Here is a 24,632-nt window from a genome sequence, read left to right on the forward strand (position 1 = left end):
GAAAAACTCACACAGGTCAAAATTTTTATTGTCTGTCCGGGGAAAAAATTTTTCACAAAGAAATCTAGACTTGATACACATATGATAATTCACACTGGTGAGAAGCCTTTTTCTTGTAGCATTTGTAACAAGAATTTTACTCGAAAGAGTGATTTGACTTCTCACATCAGAATTCACACTGGTGAGAAGCCTTTTTCTTGTAGCATTTGTAACAAGAATTTTACTCGAAAGAGTGATTTGACATCTCACATCAGAATTCACACTGGTGAGAAACCTTTTGAATGTTTGTCCTGTGGAAAAAGCTTCACTAACAAATCTAATCTTGATAAACACATCAGAGTTCACACTGGTGAGAAACCTTTTGAATGTCTGTCCTGTGGAAAAAGTTTCACTCAGAAATCTAATCTTGATACACACATCAGAATTCACGCTGTTGAGAAGCCTTTTTCCTGTAACATTTGTAACAATAAATTTAATCAAAAGGGTAATTTGACTTCTCACATGAGAATTCACACAGGTGTGAAGCCTTTTGCATGTCTGACCTGTGGAAAAAGCTTCACTGTCAAATCTCATCTTGATAGGCACATCACAATTCACACGGGTGTGAAGCCTTTTAAATGTCCGTCCTGTGGAAAAAGTTTCACCTCTGAGTCTGATCTTAATAAACACATCAGAGTTCACACTGGTGAGAAACCTTTTCAATGTGTGTCCTGTGGAAAAAGCTTCACTAACAAATCTAATCTCGATACACACATCAGAGTTCATACTGGTGAGAAGCCTTTTGAATGTCTGTACTGTGGAAAAAGCTTCACTAACAAATCTAATCTCGATACACACATCAGAGTTCACACGGGTGTGAAGCCTTTTAAATGTCCGTCCTGTGAAAAAAGTTTCACCTCTAAGTCTGATCTTAATAAACACATCAGAGTTCACACTGGTGAGAAGCCTTTTGAATGTCTGTCCTGTGGAAAAAGCTTCACTAACAAATTTAATCTCGATAAACACATCAGAGTTCATACTGGTGAGAAACCTTTTGAATGTCTGTCCTGTGGAAAAAGCTTCACTAACAAATTTAATCTTGATAGACACATCACAATTCACTCAGGTGTAGGGGTGTAAATCACATCCATCATGGCGATTCGATTCAGTATCGATTTCCTGACCCAACGATTCGATTATTTTCGATACTCAAGAATACACCACAATTCGATTCGATTAATCGTTTTTTTTTTTTTATTATTATTTTTACACCTTACAGGCTAAACAAAGTTTCAAGTTTGAAATAAATCAATGAAAGCTGTAATATCATTATGCATTTTCTTTAGAAACAACAGCAAATAACAGAAGTAGAAAAGAATTGCATCAAAAAATACTGCAAAAATACTGCACAATATCAGTGTAATGAGTTCAATGCTATACCTTGGCTCCAGAGAAACTGTCCAACATATTTTTTTAGAATGTAATAAATATACTTAGGAAAGAGAGATGTTGCTTAGAGAGTTAGACGGGAATAAAAATAAACTAAATATAAGGGAATTGTTTCAAAGGTCATCTGGGGATGTATTTTTTGTTAGTATTTTTAATTTTCTAAGAAGAACGGTATTTTAGGGAGAATATAATAGTTTGTCTGGTCCATACTCCATTCTGGAAGGTGGCGGTAATGCACCTATAAGTTGTTTGCCAACCGCCATTAAAAAAAAGAAGAAGGCGGCTTCAGTGTCGACGTCACCGCCCACTTGAGAGACGCTCCGCTGCTCCTCTCCCAGATTGTAGCTGACCACAAACAGTGCAGCAGACAGGAGGCCGGCTTGTTTTGTTTTTATGACCGAAATTGCGGAAAACAACTCGTGAAGTTTGACCCGCTAGAAGAGCGAGGTGCGTGAGACCGCTGTGACCCTTTTTCCAGCTGAATCTCCGCTCTTTTTGCCCTCATGTCCCTTCGTCGTCGGACTAAACTCGCCCCCACTTCCTCGCCGCCTCGGCCGTTTTCTAGCCCCACAGTGTGTAGCACGACCACGCTTAAATATGAGCATAATTTAAAAATGTCTGTGTGAAGCTTGCTGCAACAAATTTGCTGTAAGAGTATAACCAGGAAGCGCGGTAGGGGGAAAAATAGGTTTAGCGGCACCGCAGCAGGGGAGGGAGAATTACGCCCAGGAGAAAAATGGATAAAAATAGACCGGAGGAAAAAAAAAACATGAATCGATACTCTTGCGGACGTGTCGATGCATCGGATCGTCGGCTGTTGGATCGATGCATCGATACAAAACGATTATTATTTACACCCCTACTCAGGTGTGAAGCCTTTTAAATGTCCGTCCTGTGGAAAAAGTTTCACCTCTAAGTCTGATCTTAATAAACACATCAGAGTTAACACTGGTGAGAAACCTTTTGAATGTCTGTCCTGTGGAAAAAGCTTCACTAACAAATCTAATCTCGATAAACACATCAGAGTTCACACGGGTGTGAAGCCTTTTAAATGTCCGTCCTGTGAAAAAAGGTTCACCTCTAAGTCTGATCTTAATAAACACATCAGAGTTCACACTGGTGAGAAGCCTTTTTCCTGTACCATGTGTAACAGTACATTTACTCAAAAGAGCAGTTTGACTTCTCACATGAGAATTCACACAGGTGTGAAGCCTTTTGAATAAGTCACAGCAGTTAGATGCCACAGGAATGAACAGTAGAGGTGTTTACCATGTTTGATTGTTGATAAAATGTCCATCTAGAAACTCCTTCACCTCATTATATAAGAAACTCACGGGTTAATGTCCTTTTTTTGAGGCAAGTTTTGAGAAAGCCATTAATCAACAGCTCTGTTTACATAGAAACTAGAACAGATAAAGTGTTATGTAGTAAATCTGGTAAATACACAGGTCCTATGATTTATTTTTATTTGTTTTTTTGTTTTGTTTTTTTATTGCCAATATGTAAACTGTACCTGTTCTTTTCATGATAGTCTGAACAATACAAATCTTATTTTGCAACAATAGTTCTGGACCATTTATAGAAGAAGTGAGAATGTTAAAGTTTTTGATGAACAACTTGTACAACTCGATTTGTGTAGTTGTACACAAAAATAAAAAAAAATTTTTTTTACTCGTACTCGTCTTCTCCCGCTTTATCCGGAACCGGGTCGTGGGGGCAGCAGACTAAGCAGAGACTCCCAGACTTCCCTCTCCGCAGACACCTACTCCAGCTCTGTTGGGAGAAGCCCTAGGCGCTCCCAGGCCAGCCGAGAGACATAGGCTCTGCTCGAAATCCTGAGCTGCATCCTCCAAGGACGCTGTCTACCTAGACTGGATCCTTCGAAATCCTTGAAAATAAGGAGACCAGAAGTTTTTTGACTGTGAATGCAAACAGGTCTACCCTTCGGCGGGTTTTACCGCCGTATGATATGTTGATAGCAACCGTGAAAGTTGACACACAAAGCAGGAAAAGAATGAAAACCAAAGTTTTCAAAACTTCGTTTATTTATTTATTTTTTATTGTAAAGTGCATAAAATTAAATGTAATAAAGGAAACCTTAGTCAGTTAAATAACATTCTGTTGTCATTTTGCACATCTCTCATGTTGCTGCTATTTTCAAATATCCATTACTGTTAAAATGTCCATAGCTGCATATTGGTTATTTATTCTCCAGTTTATATTGTTAAAACACTTTACAGGATTGTATTGTTTATATTTGAACTCTTCCCTATTATTTTATTCTTAGACATTTTTCTAAGGTCCACATTTGTGTGACCATTTTCAATAATCTTTCTGCTGCTGTAAATTTGCCCATTGTGGGACAATAAAGGGATTTTTCTATTCTATAAAATTGGTAGAAATATATAAAGTAAGTAAATCTAAACAATGTATGTATAAAAATTATATCTGCAAAATCTCTAATATTCAACAACAAAAAATACTTATTAAAGCATATTGTGCAAAACGGCAATAAAAAAATTTAACTCCTATCAGATTTATAGTCCCCACACTGCAGATATATTAGAATCTGTCCTGAAATTACAGCTAAACCCATTTACTCAGTAAGAGATAAAAACCTTTAGATAAATCAAACATTACCGCCACATATCTGACTCTATAACCATTAAACAACTATTTTCATTAATCCCAGACGGAACTATTCACAGAGTTGTATTATATTAAACTGAACTTCCAATTTTCACCACTGTTCGGCGACAGGTCCGAGAATACATCGGACCTGTCCTTCAAATCGGGCAAAAAGAAGGACGCATTTTAAGGAAGCATAACGAGGACTCTTGGAATCCGACCAGATCTCGGCGCCGCGCTATGGGCCAGATCTATCAAAGGTTTGCGTGTATAAAAACGTGAGCTATTTCACTGCGCACGCTAAAAAATTTACAAACTGATCTATCAACAGCGTGCTAAAAGGATTTGGTCTTTAAAACGTGCTAAATAGCGCCTCTTATCCATTTAGTACTTTTTCTACAATGAATATGCAATATGGGGCGTTTACACGCAAAATTGCGTCTTGTGGGAGGAGAACATGTAAATATATTAATTTAGCACTCGCAAAGTGATTTTTATAAACCTGAAAGCAATTTTGCTAACGGTATCTGACTCTATATTTAACACGTTTCAATAGAAGGTGCAAATGGTCTGTATGTGTAATTGCGCACACATGGCAGCGGTTATTGTCGCAAGAAGGAGACATGGAAATGAAGCAAGGAGACGCAGGGAACGCATTTTTTCACTCCGTGTGAATATTTTTGGAATGAATGAGGAAACGATCATCAAAACATATCGTTTATCCAGCATTGACATTTTGGAGCTGTTGGGGGAACTCCGAATGGATTTGGAGCCGGCCAGAAGGAGGACCCACGCAATACCAGATATCACAAAACTCCTTGCAACATTGCACTTTTTTGCATCTGGGTCATTCCAGCGTACGGTTGCAGCGAGAGCTGGGATCTCCCAATCTCGTTTTTCAGAAGTGCTGTCCGACGTTCTAAATGCCATGTCGCCCTGACGCCCTACCGAAGAACCCGACCTCCCCCCTGCGCCTTTGCAGCAACATGCCAATGCTGCGGGGATGCGTACGCGCAGTAATCTCATCCACAGTCACTTCTTGTGAGCCATTTGGTATGTGCATTTTTCTACAGACCAATACAAAACACCAGTTTTTTTATTTTTTATTTACTGCAGTGAAGTAGAAATTCAGCCACATACCACCTTAGGGAATAAAGGTTGCCAAAGTTTATACATATATGTATATATATATATATATATATATATATATATATATATATATATATACATACATATATCATATTTTTTTATTATTATTTTTTTTTTGGAGGGGGTGGGGGTGTCACTGTGTTTGTAGTTTGTACAAACTACAAACTACTTTGCTACAACTAAAAAACAACAAAACGCGCAAAAACATCATTTAAATAGGGCGTCTCCAACAGTTTTGCACCTGCCACCAGTTACGCAATCACTCTTGTTAAATCACCCGCAAACCCATTGAGATTAAAAACCTCTTTTTCAAGGGAGTCCTGGCCAAGAGGCAGTAAAGTTACATAAGAAGCAGAGATACATTAAAATAAATGACAGGTACATAAAAAAACAAAAAAATATCAAGTAAAAAGACTACAAATCATTGAGGCTGCTTCAGATTATTTCACTTTCAACATAAAAGCATTTAAAGATAAAAACTCAGTCAACTTCCAGTAACTTTGTAAAGAAATTCCACACACAAGGAGCTGCGTAGCTAAAGGCTTTCTTCACTAGTTCTCTGTGGACAAAAGGAACAGTGAGCAACAGCTGATCGTTGGATCTCAGGGCATATTTCTGTCATTTTCCTCCAATGTGTTACTGGCCCTCCCGAACAACTCACATCTTTTTCAGTGAAGCTGAGAGCTCCCACATCTCTTCCTTCATGGTGCCCATTAAGATTAAGGAATCTGAGATTAAAGTCAGCATTCTGAGATTAAAGACAGAATTGTGAAAATTCAGATTTTTTCCCTATTAAACTATAATAAAATTAAAAAATCAATAATTTTCTCTTTTTTTTAGTGGCTCTAATCCTCTTCCATAAAAAAACTGACATACAGTAATTAATTATTTACAATATATTTCTATGAGGGGGTCGAATCCATAATTCAGGCTCTTTTAAGAATCAGACCCCCGCTTTTTTCCACTAACATATCTAGGAGTGTCATGGCTGCCATCTATTCAATTCAATTCAGTTTATTTCTATAGCGCCAATTCACAACACGTCATCTCAAGGCACTTTACAGTTGACCAGATCATGAAGTCTTTTGAATCAAAGTTTTCTATCTAAGCAAAACCAGTTGATTGCATCGACTCATTGACTCAAATGCAATCCCTCACACTAAGCATGCTTGTAGTGACAGTGGAGAGGAAAAACTCCCTTTTAACAGGAAGAAACCTCCACCAGAACCAGGCTATGTTGGGCCCACAGGATTGTGTGCTGTGCTGTGTTAGGGTTTTTCTTACCTTTTCCTCCTCAGAGACTCCAGCCCTCACAAGCCTCCAGCTGGTTCTAATTGGTCTCAATCAGGGAGCAGTATTTAGAGGAGTGGATGCCCTGGGACGGACGCCAGTCGGTTAAAATTCCACATAGTGGTAACCTACCTGCTAGCTCTCCAAAAACTGAACTTATTGCTAAGACTCAAGCTTACCTCCTTGTCCTCCTTCTCTCCTAGAATCCTTGCAGTCTCCAAGCCGGTTCTCCACTCAGTCCTCCTGGATCCATCTTCGATTGCTCGCCTGCCCGTCCACCCTCTGGAGCTCTCAAGCCGAAGCCCCCCATCTCAGCCAAACTCAGTGAGCTCATCCAACCTCCCCTCCATCCACTCCGCTCTCCAAGGAACTGTAAGGAATCAGCATCATCTCTTAATTACTCAGATCCTCCTGCCAGCATCTAACAGATCTCTCTCTCTGTGCAGTTTCAGACTAAGCCGCAGTTCCCCGAACCACCATGCCGGGCCAAACTATCTTTCTGTAAAAACTTCTTGTTACATCCCCAAGTTGGATGTCTTTGTTTTTGCATCCAATTAACACCTTGCTCTGTTTTAGGCTCCGCCTTTAAGACTGACTGCTGCTTCCTGAGTCTGTCCAATCAAGATCACCTTAAAGACTATTTAAGGCCTGTGAAGCAGTACTTCAGGGCCTCTCAGCCATTTTGTCTGCCACCTACCTCTGTGATCCTTGTAGAAGCTAATGGGCTGTTAAGTAGACCTGTTTGGATGGTTTTTTTTGTACGGGAGAGCTGCCTATTTGTTTAACCCCAGTTTTCTCCTGTTTATGTGGTGGTTAGGTAGGTTATTTTGTAGGTTTGTATGTTTTGGTTTTGTATTGAGTTAGGTAAGTCCACTTTTCTTTTTTTTCTTTAGGGTTGTTTTGTTTGTTATTTTGGCTTTGGCTCTCCCTAAAAGCTTTTACCATAATTTATTCACAAAAAATGGCAGAATAAAACCTTTAAATGCCCTTTTGACTCCGTCATTCACTGTCTACATTTATGTTGGTCCCTTACACCCCCTAGACTGAGCCAGGAGACGTAACACTTCTCAATAAACATTCTAAACCGCTTCCTGACTCGTGTTGTGTCTGCACCAGAGTCTACTATAGAATCATGTCAGGCTCAGTGTGAGCGGCCATATGCCGAGGCCGACTGGGTTCAAGGAGACAGAAACAGAAATACAAAAGGCAGCTGTATAAGGCGGCCCAGTCCAGGAAACACAGCTGTAATATCATTCTACAAACCTGGCATAGAAGAAACATTTTCTGGATGCCTCTTCCGGAAGATCTTGCCATATTAGGCCCCTACGTCGACAGACCTTAGACTTCGCCAAAGTTGTACTTTACTCTTTTAGCCTTCATTCACATAACCACTTTATCCGTGCGTCCTCTGTTCCATCACAAACTGAAACCTTTCTAGGCAGTCTGCTTATTCCTACAATGTCTGTTGCACTATAAAATCACAGAGTCCCCCCTCTTAGTCTGTCAAACAGATCGAGTCTGTGACCAAGCGAAATGTATAATTTTGTGCAAAGCAGATCAGCCAGGCAGGAGGTGAAACACAAGGAAATTAACAAGAATCTGCTAAATTTAAAACCAGCAGGCATAGACAGATGCAACACGCATTGACTGAGAACTCCGGTAGGGCAACCATTTGCAAGGGATGTATAAAACCACAAATAGAATAAACTGTAAAAATGACTAAAACAAAAGTTAAACATAGAACCAATGGTTGAAGCTCTCTGTCACAAAACCAAAATTAAGCTATGAAAGTGATATTTGCATGTGCCACAGAAAGATAATGTTACAAAATTAAGTATTCTTACCTCAATTCATGACATAGGCAGAGTCTATATGTCTTGTCATACAAAGGGTTGCTTGTAGAGGGGAATAACATGGTCAGGAGGTCCCTTCACCGATTGCTCCAAGTCCACACCATCCTGCCAGATCTACCTGTACAACGAATATCATGGCAACCTCTGACGTTTGTCTGCTTGGGCCCAATTTTCTCTCATTTGGAAGGAGCCACAGCTGTAATATGTAATGTTCCGCAGCAATGATGTGAAGTCTTTATACACTCAGCAATATTTCTGCTGGAATAGGTTCTGACTGTCAAACTTGGGAAAGACAAGTCCATTGGTCTGTTTTTTTAACAGGTTTTTTTTAACCAGCTTTGCCGTGACCTGGATTGGAATCGGGGTTGCTGCGGCCACAACACAGAGTACTGAACACTATACGATCACGGCTGCCCTCTTCCGTGTCTTTACATCGGCTATCTGTTTTCTGCCCTACTTCACTCAGAGACATTGATATCGCTGCAGAATCTTTAGAAATACAGTAAGGTATGTGCCAAATATACGTACCCACATTGTACTCCTGTAGTTTCAGGGTAAAGTTAAACTGGCATCCTTTGACAATGGTTGCTGCAGACACAACACAACCACGTTAAAGAATACTACCAAAGCTCAATGAAAAACACAGCAACAATTTTAAACTCTATTGACTACCACAAACATAATACCTTAGGTCTTTGCGGAAAGGGTTCACAAGATGATTGTCATAAAGTGGCTGTTCTCCTACCGCTACCTCTGTGGGTAGTCTGAAAAAAAACCTCTCCTTCAAGCTGGATTTGAACCAGCAACCCAAGGATATCTTCTAATGTTCTCTATAGTCCTTCACTCTACCGACTGAGCTATGTGTAACATAGGGGAACTATTGGATCGTGACCGATGACGTGACCCTAAACCAACTAGTAGACCGCTAAAAATAACATCGAGTGGCCTAGGGTCTCCCAATTAAAAGTACATAGGTAGGTCTGGCTTAAAATGAGGAAACAGAATTAGTATACAAATTATATAATTTATTTATACATTATTTTACAGTTAGAAGACAAACTTTATTGTCCAATAAGGCACAGGAACCCGTGGCAAAACAAGAAGCAATCTGAGATTCTAGAAACACACTGCAAACCACATTAGTAACACACAAGATAAGACAAGATCATATTAAGTTAGAAAAACTAATCTCACGTTGCGTCCCCCAGTCCTGTAAAGCTGTGCCCAATCAGCTTATTCATAAAAGAAATAAATGGTCGTCTGGTTCTGTAGTGCCCGCGCTACAACTCCAACTCTAGAGAAGACCTTTTACCAAAACTAACAGCTTCTACCAAAAAAAGGTCCCATTGGTGAGAGCATAATAAGGGTGTGCAAAATAATCGTCAAATCGATGCATCGTGATTCTAATTTTTGTGATCTACTGCATCGATTCTTGAAGGCAAGAATCGATTATAAAAAAAAAATGAACAAATAAAATACATGAATGGTTGGCGCAGATCAGCCAAACCAAGTGGAATACAACTTTCAGTCCAGCAGATGTTGCTGCGGATGTGTTGACGCCTGCTGCTTTGTGTCACAAGCATGTCCGGCCGTGGGATACTGAGACTAGTCATTCGTAAACAAAATATGGAGGAGACTGAGAAAATTCGCCCTGCGGCTCCATCACATTTCAAGTCAGATGCTTGGATGCATTCTGGCTTTAAAAACAAGGAAGGTAAAAACGAAATTGATATGATGCACGTCATTTGCAAAAGGGGAAATATACATTTGAATGTTTTCATTTCATTGGTTTAAAGGACCACTGAGGCCATGTAAACGGCACTGATTATCCTTATTTTGTTATTTTAAGTTTGATGAATCCTAAGATCTTTTTGTCAGTGTGTCCACACCAGTAATATTTCTGTCCAGTATTTGTTTTCATGGCAACACCTCCAAAAGTCATTTCAATAAATACAGCTATGTATGAATTCAGTTGCTTTCAGTTATTAATCAATTGAAGACACAATCCAGATCATACCCAGCCAGTCAGCCACTGGTAATGGCTGTATCCTTTTCTTACAGTGTTCAGTGAAAACATCGCAATGCATTGCGATGCATCGCAATATTTCAAGTATCGTGATGCATTGTGATAGAATCGCATCGTGGCATGTGAATCGTGATTCGAATCGAATCATGACTTCTTTGCCAATACCCACCCCTAGAGCATAATATGCAGCAGCAATCTGTAACAACCAAAAAACAACAATAAAGTGACTGCCGACCATAATAAAGCTATAAGGTTAAAGAAAATAACGTACCTTCAGCCACACACAGGGGTATATGCAGACGTGTACCAGCACGGCTCCCAATGCTCAATCAAAAGAATCTACTGCACACCAAACGGAGCCGACTCTCATAGCTTGCTTGGCACACCTGGTGCCTATATATGCTAATGAGCCTGTCAATGCTGTAAAGCAGACGTGAAGGTAGAGAAACGGAGCTTTGATGCGTTCAAGGGCCCGAAACGAGTGGGAATTTACAACCAATAAACCACCCGGTTACATATGGATGGTAGAGAACAGACACCACTCAGCCGTAAGACCCACGTATACACCTGGCATAGAGGAAACATTTGAAGTTCAGGAGGACCCTTCACTGACTCCTCCAAGTTCACACCTTACTGTCAGATCTACCTGTACAACGCATATCATCGCAACTTCTGACCTACGTCTGCTTGGGCTCAATTTTCAGAGACATTGATATCGCTGCAGAATCTTTACAAACATCGAAAGGTGTGTGTCTGATTATGGAGGATAAAAAGTGCAAAAATTAAATAAAATACAGCATTAAATAAATAATTAAATGTGTCAATAATTAATAAATGTGGAATGAAATAAATAAATGTGTCATTCATTAATTAAAACCACGTCACTAATATAAAGTGCCACAATTAAATAAATAAATACAGCGATAAACAATTAAATAAATGTGTAATTCATTAAATAAATAAGGAATTGAATATATAAATGTGTCATTAATTTAATAAAATACTTCTTCATTTTATTAAAAAAATATATATAATTATTTCAGTGTGCATTTAATTATTTCATGGTCCTGTGTCGCAGTGCATCGAAACCATTAAAAGAATCTGTCAAACTCACCCATCAAAGTTAGGGGGCGGTTATCTAACACCTGATTGGTCACCCTGCACATTAAGGCGAAGCAAAATCGATTCCAGAAACTCGATTCGCGTTAACCCCACCCCCTAACTTTGATGGTTAGGGGGCGGGGTTAAAGCGATATAAATGTGTCATTAAATTAATGACACATTTATATATAAATGTGTCATTAAATTAATGACACATTTATATATTTAATTCCTTATTTATTTATTGAATTACACATTTAATGCATTGTTTATCGCTGTATTTATTTATTTAATTGTGGCACTTTATATTAGTGACGTGGTTTTAATGAATGAATGACACATTTATTTATTTAATTCCACATTTAATTAATTATTGACACATTTGATTATTTATTTAATGCTGTATTTATTTATTTAATTTTGGCACCTTTTATCCTCCATATCTGATATCTGTACCCTTGTCCTCTGTTTTATCACAAACTGAAACCCTTCTAGGCAGTCTGCTAATTCCTCTTTTAATATCTAGTAGAATATTGACAATCTATGATAAATCTATAAGTAATGTATTTATGGTGTATTCTTCTGATGTCTAGTAGTGTAAATAGAATGTTTAGAATAGAACCAAATAGAATTATTATTCATTTTCATTTCACTGTCACAAGCACAAAGCAAGAAAATGTAGTTTGCATCTATCCAGAAGTGCTATAGACGATATGGATATCTATTAACATGAGTACAGAGACTTCGTCTGGACTATAAATGGTATATATAACAGAGAGTAATTTTAAGAGGCTATGAAATAAATTAATAGGAAAGTTATATACAGATTATTAAGGAAAGGTAGAATTTGGATTATATACATACATTAAAACCTATTGAAATTGTAGGTGTTCTTGACTGGGGATAATTCTCTTCAGAGTTTAGAGCAGAGTATCGCCACACTTTCATCCGGTGGAGGTTTCTGGGGACGAGGAAGGCAAGGAGAGTTAAGGGGTTTTTATAGTTAAGGCATTGCCTCAGGGTGCTGCAGCCACTTCTATGCTTCTGATTCACGGTTAGAAATCCAACTTTTTTGTAAAACCTTTTTTACCCCGATCACAACGATAACAACATAACAGTTATGTTTTCTGTTTTTCTCATAGATCTGATTAAAACTCGTGAAACATTTCCATGATAGCCCGGAATGAGCGGTGTAAAGAATTCACTCCGCTTCAGTTCAAGCACATTTACCCAGCACAAACCACCTGTGATACAGAGCCTGGACTTCCCAAATTTAATTTTGTATAAACTCTGTATAGAAAATGACATTGATATTTGTCTAAGTCTTAATAAAGCAATTATCTTCTTTTTTTTTGTTGTGTTTGTATTATTTGTATTTTAAATGTACAAGGATTTTATAATATAAAGTGTAAGAATTCAAAAATAATAATTATATGATGGCCTATTCATATTTCTAAGGACTGTATTTAACAAATAACAAATTCAACCTAAAGGAAATAGAGCAGTGGAAGCTTAAATACTTCACTGAACAGGTTATCATTGGAGGGGAGATTATTGTAGCTCCAGATGGATTGACTGATCGTTTTCCCACTGAATGGCAGCATCCTCTCATTGAGGATATTTTCATTCTCCAGTTTTAATCTGATTGTTGGAGATCAAGGAATCTGAGACAAAACACCTGATTAAATTCCTCAAGTAGACTATTGGTTGATTCCTTACATGATTTATAATATTGTGTGGTAAAATATCACCATCCCCTTTAACTGATCATTGCTGTCACTTTTGTTCTCTCTTTGACTAAATGTAAATCACCATCATCCTTTATTTGCTAATTGAACAAACCTCTGGCAAAATAGGGATTTCTGCACAGAAATTAGTAACCTCATTAAGAATATTTCATTGACGGAACTTTCACCTTTGAGGTAATAGGAATAGCTCAAATTTAGTGCTAAGAAAGTTACAGTCAGGTTTAGTAAACTGGTTTATAAAATTGAGTCAAAAAAACAATCACGACTGATTTATATCAACAATTATGTAGGAAGTCAATTCTATCATCTGAGGAGCAGCTTCGACCTGAGGAATTAAAATCTCACTTAAATAACTTCTTTCTAGTCAAAGTTCAGGGGACCTTCATTTGCTACAGGGCTTGTTGGATCCAGGAGGCTGAGAACTCTTCAGATTGCTTTCATATTGAAAAACAGCAGAACGAAAAATTGAGGCTTAATGGTGAGGTTTATTTAAACTTGCATTTTAGTTGTACCTCTGTTGTGATTTTATGTTTCTTTTCAATTTCCAGCCAGCTGGGAATTTATATTTCTGATACTTTAAGATGTTTTTTGCCCTCCCCAGTAGGGGTGTTAAAATATCTTATTTAATCAGATATTATTTCAGCTGTGTTAGAACAATAAATTAAAGAGTTATTCAAGCTCTAATCCTGGTCAAACAGTACATTCAGAAAATACATGGAATAAATACACGTCTGTTCAAAATATAGGAGTTTATTAACAAAAATCATTCAGCTCCAAGTCAAACATTTCAGTTTAACACTCTTAACTAAAACTAGTGAAACTCAACTAAACTAAACTACTATGTACAAAGAGGAAGGGGAAACATGGCTGAAAAATTATATATACAGTTTAATTTATATACAGTTTAAGATGGATCTTGGGTTTGAAACCAAAGTTTATCTGGAAGAATTTGGGATGTGATCAAATTAGCTTTTTACTCGTTCTAAAGAAATTGGAATGTTTTCAGACCAATTCACAATGCAAATCCATGAGGTGAATAAAACATTATTTGGCCAAATAATGTTTTATTAAATGATTTGCTTAATCAGGAACCAATAACCTTTAGTTAAATGATTCTTTACCCTCTTTGAAATAGCTAGCAGCGAATAGACATCAGGATTCCACTAAATGACTCTTGGTCATACTTGGTAATGAAAATGAAATGAGCATATGAGGAACACATGAACACTAATGTTATATCAGTGTTTAAATTCTTAGTGAAATCAAGCTGGGGTTCAAGAGATTCCACGGCTGATTCCACATCATCATGTCAAAAACTGGTTCCCAATGTCCAAACAGTATGATCATGGCATATGGCGCAACACTCCCTAGGGACCACATGTGATTGGTAATAATTACAGCGCTGTATGCAGACAGATATTAACCTGCTCACGCTGTCTGGAAAAAGCTGCAGCAGGTTTTTAATTTTTGTGTACAACTACACAAATTGTGTTGCACAAGCTGTTCATCAAAAACCTCTTACATTCTCACTTTTTCTATAAATGGTCCAGAACTATTGTTGCAAAATCAGATTTTTATTGTTCAGACTATCATGAAAAGATCAGGTACAGATTACATATTGGCAATAAAAAAACAAAAACAAAATTTTATTAGATTAGGGTCCCTTCAGGCTGCATTGTGAACATAGCCATAGTTAAATCCTTCATTCCTCTAGTTGCTTGGTTGTAGCGGCTCTGGACACACACAGTTATAGCAACTGAAACACTTGTTTTATCAGGTGCCAAACCAACTGGGCCAGAATACGTACCTACATTATTTCCTAATCTAAGTTCTCCAACAAGCAAAGGAGGATTTATCCAATGGCCAGATTTGAACACACTCAGGCTCTAAAAAGTAAAAAAGATTAATGCTGACTGAGGAGCAACAGGAAAGACTGGAGAAGACAGAAGGTACAGCTTTAGTTTGTCTGAAAATATCAGAGAAAACATGGAAAAAATAAATTGTAATTTATATGAAACTATATAAAGAAGCACATTTTTACAATCCAAGAGGTTTTTATTGCTGCTCATTCATCAATTTAGAAGCGATTACAATAATTAAAAACATCCACAGCAGAATATAATACATAAAATCAGTTGTATAAAATAGGTGATAGTTACTTTCAATCATAGCAGGTAAATAGAACATCTACAGAATCAAGAACAAAACTATTAGAATTAGTTCAAAGGAAAATTATACTTTCAAAAAATCTTTAAAAAGCAGAAACTTCACACTTCTAGAGGAGAGTCAGATTTCTTTAATACATTATAAAGACAAAGGCTCTTTACCAAGTTAAAGCAGGTTCAAACTGATCAGTAAAAAAATAAAATAAACATCATCAATCAGGTTTATCTTTTCAAACAAACATGTTTCATCATTTTAGGACTTTAATTTACCTGAACTACAGACTCCAGCCTCTAAACTGAGTGAACCTCCAAGCAGCTCTGGACTAGAGCTGGGAAACCCAAAGCCAAGGTCTGTTCAAATAAGACGTGAGACGCTGAAGCAGCAAACGGACTCTGCTGATGAACTAATCTCCAGAACCAACAGAGACTCTCCCAAAGCTAACCTCAAGAACCCTCAAGGTACAATCAGTAAACTTCAGGAAATCAAACCTCTGTTGACAACGCTAACTGAACTGTCTCTCACGCAGACTCCGGTGAACCAGAATCCAGGCCCCGAACCTGAACCAGTATATACTGTGTGCTTGTGCATAAATAAACTGTTAAACTTTCATCCTTGTGTCCGTCAGTGGTGTTCTGCACTCTTGGGTCGCTTTTAGTGAACCCATCATGACATGTTACACACTTCTCTGAATCACACTTTGACTTTTAAAGAGGTCTCTTATTTCTCTGTTTTTCCAGACATCTTGGCTGCGAGTCTAATGCCCAAAGCACCCACATGACACAAATTCAAAAATGGGATGAAATTAACACATCTAATATTACAACCCTTCTAGATGTCATCACCCAATAATTCACCTTTTTCCTCCCTGTTTGCAACTTCTGTAACTTCTATGCCAATATGTGATGTGTGAATTTCTCCGCTGTGAGATCAATAAAGCTCATCTAATCTAATCTAATCTAACTATGACAGAAAAGAGACTATAAAGTTTGGCTCTACTCAGCATTGAATCAAAACGCACAAAGGCATTAGATCTAGATACATTTGTGAGGCGTTTTGCTGAGCAAGTCCTGCCCTGAGGAGTTGGCCCTCCTGTATGCGCCTGTGTAGTGGTTGCTTCTCTCTCTAATATAAAGGTCTGAGTGTCTTGTCTTTGGAGTGAACCAGTTTTTGTCTCAGGGTTTTGCCAGGTTTGAAGTGCACATAGATCTGGTGCTGGTTGAAATTCCTCCTGAGCTTTTTAGAGACTCCAGCAGTATAGGGAATAAAGATGTTCCTTCTTCTGTTCTCTTCCTTCTCAGCAAATGTCTTCTTGTTGATTTTTAGAAAAGCCCATCTGGGATAATCGCAGTTCTGAAGGGATGCCCTAATGTGTCCGTGTTCTCTCACCTTCCCTCTGCTGGTGGTGGGAATGGTTTCTGCTCATGTCTGCAGGGTCCTAATGACGCCTAGGTTGTGTTCCAGTGGGTGGCAGGAGTCAAAACGGAGGAAGTGGTCGTTGTCTGTGGGTTTCCTGTAGACTTCTACGTTAACTTGTCTATCTTCCATGATGTGTATCACGCCAAGCCTGTCATCTTTCATCATCCTGGATAAAAAAACAACACTCCCACCACCTACAGAGAAAACTTTACGTCCAGTTGCCTAAACTGAGTATGTCAAGCTTCACAAAAAAATAATAAAAGAATTTTCTTGACTTGATTATTGAATATTTTAATAAAATACAACAATATTTTCCACAAAAAATTGGTTTTATTATTTCAACCTACTTACAACAAAATTACTAAAGACAATAGGCAATAAATTAAGACATAAATGAAGATCATTGAAATAACATTAATTTACAGAAACATAGTGAGTTCATGTCAAACAGACTGAATTCATCGAAACAGATAAAACTGCTGTCCTTCAGACACCCTTTGTTGTTTTTCTAGTAAAGGTTGTTCTTTTTGTTGAAACTTCTACTTCCTCTGTCTGGATTTCCAGAAAGCGGTGCAAACACTCAGAATCATAATCAACAACAAAGAACATACAGCTGCAAGGTAGCCATGTTGTAAAAGAACCTCGGCTGAACCTGGAAGGAGACAAACGTCAAATCATTCAGTTCATTCACAGTCCGTTATCTAATAAAACATTACATTTATTTTATAAATAATGAAGGTAGAAATGCCTTTTATAACCTGTTTTAAAATGATAGGAAACAACAGTATGCTAGATATCCAGGATTCTATGACTGAACCCAATGCCGTGACGAGATGACATCAGCTACGACCTTAGATAGGCGATCCCATAAATGTAGGAGGGGCTTAAGGACTTCTGTTGGCCAACTTTACTTCTATTAAGCTTAATGCTACATCCAGACCCGCGTGCGCTAGAGGCAGGAGAAGCAGAAATTCGATGGTTGAAGCACACCAAGGCGCAGCAAAAGGTCCTGCAGCGCATTTCCAGCAGCAGGAGCAGCGCTTCATGAGCTTCTCAGCATTTGACGGGTATCAAAAGCAGCATCTGCTGAAGTTGAAAAATGTAACTTTTGCTGCTGGATGCACCACATCAACCAATCAGAGAAGCTGATCTGGGAGCTGGCAGGGAGACAGACACAGCGCTGCTGATGCAGAGCGCTATGATCGCTCCTCTAAAACAGTTTATTAACGCCTAAATTAACTTAAAATGTAGAAACCTGCCAGCAAAATATGTTCGATTTTATTATCCTGGTGCCTGCAGTTTGGATTACGTACGTGGAAAAACGCCTTCAAGCTGCTGCGAACAGTAGCAAAAACCGCAAAGAGGCGACCGGGACAGAGGCTGCTGTTGTTGGGGAGTTCAAGGGACAGAGCACCATCGTAATATGCTGTTGGAGACGGTCTGACAACGAAATAATATTTGAAGGCAGGATGGTAATCTGGATGATCTGACTGCACAGAGAAGGTTTTCAGGTGGACCTTCTCACCTAAAAAACATATTTAAACAACTGTTTACCCACTGATCACAGCAAATATCGAAAAGCTGCTCTCTGCCATTGAACACAGGAGCAGCAGAAGTATCAGATGCTTCTGGACACACTTTACTGGACGTCTGACCTTAATGTGTTCAAGCATTAGGCTATAGATGAAGCAGCAGAACCTTTATGCTGCTTTTAGTGCTTGTGGTCTGAATGTAGCATTATTCATTAAAATAAGCCAAGCATCAACTTCCTCCGCTATTGTTACAGGAAAAGAAAGGATAAAGTAGCTCCGCCAAAATGCATCAGACCCCTTTTCAATCGCACAGCTAGAGCAGCAAAGATGCTTAAGCCGCATGTCAGAACTAAACTTGACAAGCATAAAAAATGAAGCACTGCTGCCTTGCAGCAAGAAGGTCCTGGGTTCGATACCCAGCCTGGCTCGGGGTCTTTCTCTAAAAACCTGACTGTTAGGTTAACTGGCTTTTCTAAATTCTCCTTAGGTGTTAGTGTGTGTGTGAATGGTTGTTTGTCCTGTTTGTCTCTGTGTTGCCCTGTGATGGACTGGCGACCTGTCCAGGGTGGACCCCGCCTCTCGCCCGTAGACAGCTGGAGTTAGGCACCAGCACCCTTTGCGACCCCACTTGGGATTAAACGTGTCAGAAAATGGATGGATGGATGGCTAATTATAAAAAGTAGTTGTAAAGAAATAGTAAAAATGCTGATGAAGTTTGCTGTAATATTAGTCTGGTAGCTTCCTAGAGCGGTCCTCCTGACATAAAGCTAAAATCTGCAGTTCAGACATATTGGAAAATGATTTCAGGAATGCTTACTGTAAATCCTTGTTCCTTTTCCAATGATCACCCCTGAATTCACGCCGCCGATACAGTAGTACAGGCCCAGGTCCCCCGCTTCCACTCCAGTGATCCTCAGAGCCAGGGATCGGTTCATCAGGCCCACTGAATGCCGAGGACTGAGCCGAAACGCTAAAAACATCAATGGCAGGCATAAGTGTTTGGATCGTAGCGTGCCCCGTATTAAGGTTTCAGATTCTGCCCTACATTCATGCGGTCGTCCGTCTTTGAGGTTGGCGTACAGGATCACCGTAGGAATGAGGTCTGGGTTTTGTTTGAGCCACGTTGTGGCATAGAGGTAGGAGACGTTACAGCCCAGAGTGATGTTAGAGCCAAAGTGGACGAGCTGGAACTCAGCAGCTGGAACCGACAGGGACAGCATCCCAAACCCGGACATGATAACCAAACCTGGAAGGGATCAAAGCAGGAATAGTTTACGTGGACCTAAACAGGCGGCTTGTTCCTCATCAGCCGCCCAGAGGTAAACGGTCAAGTTCATGGCAAAAAATCGACATTTAGATAAGTAAGTTGTTCTTAAAAAAGGGCATTTGTTGTTGAATTGAGGAGGTAAAAGAGACATTTTGCCAATGGAACAAGACAATTTACATTTAAAATAAGAAAACACAATTGTATTTTCCTATTTCAAGTTCTTCTTATGTAATTATCTTATATTAAGAATAAAAATACTAATTCCATTGGCAAACCATCTCATTTACCTACTCAGATTAAGGGCAAATACACTTCATTTAAGACATTTGTACTTATTCCTAGGTTGTTTTTCCAGTGTTTCAATGATTTTAGAAGAAAACCTTCCTCTAACTGTATTAACCTGAGTGGATGTGCAGGGCAGCAGATTAATTAAAGGAATAGTACACCCAAAACATGATTAGCCTTCATTTTCTACTCACCCCCATGCTGAACAACACTCTGGAGTACTTTTTTGATATCTCAAATGCATCTGGAGATCTGGGAGGCTTCTTGCTGTCTGCTGACATTCAAATAATGGAGGTCTATTGTGCCCGAGACAGAAAGGTCCATAAAAGTCCACAAAAAACGTGTCAATATTCAGACAGCAAGAAGCCTCCCAGATCTCCAGATGCATTTGAGATATCAAAAAAGTACTCCAGAGTGTTGTTCACCATGGGGGTGAGTAGAAAATGAAGGCTAATCATGTTTTGGGTGTACTATTCCTTTAAGCTTAGACTTAGACTAACCTTATTGTTATTTCCTATACACCGAGTGTATACAGAAAAATTACGCTGCTTACAGCTTAAAACTGTGAAATGAGCAGTTGACAACATTGAAACAAACATGAGCGTTTTCAAAGGGCAGCAGTGATCTATGCAGTAGAACATTGGGTTTTGTTCAATTTAAAAGGCTCTTAAAAGTTTCAGACATGTTGGTAGTGCAAAATAATGTTGAAAGTTTGATGAGTCCAGTTTAGAGTTCAACAGTCCGACGGCAGCGAGAAAAAAGCTGTTGCAGAATCTGCTTGTCCTGCATCGAATGCTGCGAAGCCTCTTTTCAGATGGCAGCAGGGAGAACAGTCCAATGCAAAAAAATGAACTGTTATTTACCAGTTTAACAAAAAAAAACAACTTAAAATGCATTTATAGTTTGATTTAATGAAAGCAAACTTACAGGCTGCCATGTTGGATGACTTATGCTAGGCGTATCACCAACACCGTTATGTCAGCACTAATGTTCTTCGTATGGAAGCAGCCACCGGCCATGGAGGCTGTAGACATATTAGATCTGAGGGTCAACTACAGCCTCAGCCAATATGGGTCGGTTGGCCCCTAAAGTCAGACTGGATGGGTACATCAGGAGGTAATGATGGGACGTGTGAGGGTTTCTACTGAATATCAGCATCAGGTCAGCAGATGCCGCAACATGCTTCTGCTGCCTTCGGGCAAGTGACTTTCACATTTCATTTGCCCAGAAACAATTTTTACTTGCCCTGTATAATGTTTGATAAATATAGTTACTAATATTCATTCCTGTATATATATATATATATATATATATATATCAATGAAACATGTTTGTTTTTTTAAATGTTTTTTGTAATTCAGTATTTTTTAAGTTGACAGGTTCCTGGTGTGTATATGCATGCGTCAGATAATGAACTCAAGCCTACATTACCGTGTTAACAAGCTTTTTAATCCTTCCTGCACATTCTTTTCAAACTAAACTTTGCTTTAAACTGTTGTGTGCTTGGAAAAATATAAATTGTAATGTTAAAAATCTAAAGAAAACTTGACAGGTTAAAAACTTAAGATAAATCACGCAAGAATGTGTACAAAACAACAAAAATGGCACCAGCAACGCTTCTGGGTCGTTTTCATCGAATGCCGGTGATTTTAAAGTAATTTTGAGTGATAAATATTATTTTGTTTGCGATTATTGCACTTGCCCGGCGGGCAATGCAATGAAATTTGTACTCTCCCAAAAATAAAGACTACTTGCTCTGGGCATCCAGCCCTGTGGTCTAAATAAAAGCAGATATCAGCAGTAGTTTCTATTTAAGCTTTTGCCGCAAAAACAATCTAGAGAGAAGTAGAAATGACTTCAATTACATGTGTTTACCCTTAATGTGAGCTGGTAAATAAGATGATTTGCCAATGCAACCAGTATTTTTACTCTTAAAATAAGATAATTGGATAATATGTACTTGAAATAATACAATGCAATTGTTTTTTCTTATTTTAAATCTAAATAGTCTTGATTCATTTGCAAAGTGCCTCACTTCCTCAATTTAAGAAGAAATACACTTATTATAGGAAAAAATTACTTATTCAGATTTCAATTTTTTGCAGTGTAAACACAGCTTTACAAAAAAGAAAAGAAAAAGTAATGTAATGAAAAGTTAATATAATGAAATGGGAAGGCAGAGAAAATGGAAAAAGATTTTCCAAGTCTACAACTTATCATCCATTTTCCATCTATTATCATGTCATAAGGTAAGATAAGAAACAGCGTTTTTGTCCCACTGTGAGGAACATTTGCTGTGAAAATTAGACTAAAGAGAAGAACAGAAATCAAAAATTTAAGAACAGTAGCACAAAAATATCTACCAGAGAGAAAAAGAGATGGTTGTTTATTTTCTAACTTTCATTTCCTCACTGGTAGAGTATTTTAAATGTAATTTTTATATAAATTATAAAAGGTTTTTCCCTGCAAACAAAAATGTAGATATTTCTGCTAACATCTACTTGTTAAAGATAGATTTCTCTAAAATCTCCGTACGTGGAAAATGAATCAAATGAATGAAAAGTTCAACTAACTATCAAACTTTAGACCTAACAAAACAAAAACAAAGACTAACCTTAATCATCATACTGCTAGAACTTTATAATTTTTATATAGGTTCTGGGTTTTTTTACGCTCCAGGTTATTTATATCTGACTTCTTCCCTCTTTAAATCCATTTTGACTTAATGTTCGGATGTTCAAATACGCATATAGAGTATTTACCATCGGATGCCTATTAGCCAATGGATTCTGTGCTCAGATTCCACATCTTCATGGAGGTTTGTAATATTTAAAACATCCAAATCAATTTCTGCTCATCCAGAACAAATAGAGGATGAACCAATAACTTCTACTGACTAAACTTATATCAATCACAAAGTAAACGTTTTGTTAATGACTTACTTATGAGAATCTTCATGATCCAGTCTGCCTTCATCCTGTCTTTGTTGTTCTGTCACTGACATCAGTTGTTTTCTGCAGACCACACTGACTTCCTCTTAACTGCCTCTCACCTACTCTTTCCACTTAAAGCCCACTTCTCTAGATTTTAGGTCCTCATGTCCAGATCCTCTTTCAGATTATGTTTAAACAACATTTCCTTCTTTTACAGAATCGTGGGCATTTCAAAGTTCAAGGCTTTGTATTCCCATAGGTGGATCATTAACACTGCTATGTATAACATCTACAGATAAATTGGCCTCCTCTTAGTGACTTGTTTTGTGCAGAGTCTCAAATGGCTAAACAGGAAGTGGAAACCACAGAAGTGACAGGTAGTCTAAGAGCTGCACTAATAGTGTAAAAACAGAGATTAGTGATGTAAATAGAAGTAAAGTCAACCAAACTCCAACATGTTTGTTGCTTCTTCTTTTCTAAATGAAGGGTTTAGGGATTGAGGATGTGTGGTAAACATTCAAGATGTCACATTAAGCAAACAAATCTTTATCATAATGATATTGTCTCTGCTGAGTGGAGCATTGATCAGCACTGCTGCCTTGCAGCAAGAAGATCAAAGGCTTGATTCCCAGTCTGGCTCTTTCTGCATGGAGTTTGCATGTTCTCCCTGAGCATGTATGGGTTCTCTCCAGGTACTCCAGCTTCCTCCCACAGTCCAAAAACATGACTGTTAGGTTTATTGGCTTCTCTTAATCCTCTTAGATGTGGGTGTGCGTGAATGGTTGTTTGTCTCTGTGTTACCCTGCGATGGACTGGCGACCTGTCCAGGGTGGACCCCGCCTCTTACCTGTAGACAGCTGGAGATAGCTGGGATAAGCGTGACAGAAAATGGATGGGTATTGTTTATAATCCATCCATTCATCTGCTAGAAGTTCCTATGACAGCTTTTCTAATCAGTGTGTCACCATCTGGACTGAAACGGTTTGAAATGTCACATAGTATGGCTGTCATAGTTAAGGGAGGGATGGTAAATGCTAGAGACAGACAGCTGCAGGAGGCCGATGCTGAGACTGAGTTTGACATCAGTCTATCTGGTCCCTAAATATGTGCTGCAGACGATTTTGAACGATTTTGAACATTTCAATTAATAGAAAAATTTGCAGGGGGGGGAATTAACAAAAAATGGAATCAACCAAAACTTTCTCGACCATGCAGTACCTCCGAGGACCCCCTCGGGGTCGTGGACCCCCTGTTGAAGACCTCTGATCTAGAATACAAACAAGCTCTTGAACATCCCCTAAAAAGGGCTTTTTGTTCTTGTCAAATCAAATATAACAGATTGAATGAGATTTAAATAAGTTTTTTTTAGTATGATTTTGTTGATGTTTCTTTTTGATAGTTATAAAAACATGTTTTTATTAGACATATTCTATATGGTATTGGTTATTATCTAAAGCGTAGCTTGCGTAATTTTTTACATATTTATAAAGTCAGTACATCTCTGCAGTTTAAGGAAGTCAACTACTGCATAGTTTTCCCTTAGCTCTCTACTGTCCATATATTTTTATATCTAAAGGAAACATAATCCAGGACATTACAACATTTTTAATGCTATTTTGTACTATATACACTCTTTTTATATGTCTCTTGTATGTTTATCTTTAATGGCATCTTGCTGTAACACTTTGTACTCTATATAAGCTACAGTAACCCAAATTTTCCTGAAGGAATAATTCCATGGGAATAAATAAAGTTGAGTCTAAGTCTAAAGTTGTGTGCCTCAACATACACACAACCCTATTACTAAAAA

The 24,632-nt window shown here is 38.3% G+C and overlaps 1 protein-coding gene and 1 gene segment (V, D, J or C); one reads left to right on the plus strand and one right to left on the minus strand.

Moving 5' to 3' along the window:
- Positions 1–29: 29 nt before the first annotated feature.
- LOC119782279 (zinc finger protein 84-like) lies at positions 30–3,041 on the plus strand. 3 transcript variants are annotated; one of them, XM_038283175.1, is made up of 3 exons: positions 30–1,105; positions 2,296–2,363; positions 2,532–3,041. In XM_038283175.1, exons 1-3 carry the CDS (start codon positions 82–84, stop codon positions 2,649–2,651), a joined length of 1,212 nt encoding a protein of 403 aa, XP_038139103.1. In that variant the 5' UTR covers positions 30–81; the 3' UTR covers positions 2,652–3,041. The 3 variants fall into 3 exon arrangements, with proteins under 3 accessions (XP_038139103.1, XP_038139102.1, XP_038139104.1); XM_038283174.1 differs by having other exon boundaries at positions 2,296–3,040; XM_038283176.1 differs by having other exon boundaries at positions 30–853; positions 2,296–3,040.
- A 14,198-nt stretch (positions 3,042–17,239) lies between these two features.
- Positions 17,240–22,941, minus strand: LOC119782276. The segment is given in 4 exon segments: positions 17,240–17,457; positions 19,155–19,307; positions 19,383–19,583; positions 22,832–22,941. Coding segments are annotated over 4 exon segments (501 nt in total).
- Between the last annotated feature and the right edge of the window lie 1,691 nt (positions 22,942–24,632).

The sequence above is a fragment of the Cyprinodon tularosa genome, unplaced genomic scaffold, assembly GCF_016077235.1.
Source record: "Cyprinodon tularosa strain WSP-4 unplaced genomic scaffold, ASM1607723v1 ctg190, whole genome shotgun sequence".
NCBI lineage: Eukaryota > Metazoa > Chordata > Actinopteri > Cyprinodontiformes > Cyprinodontidae > Cyprinodon > Cyprinodon tularosa.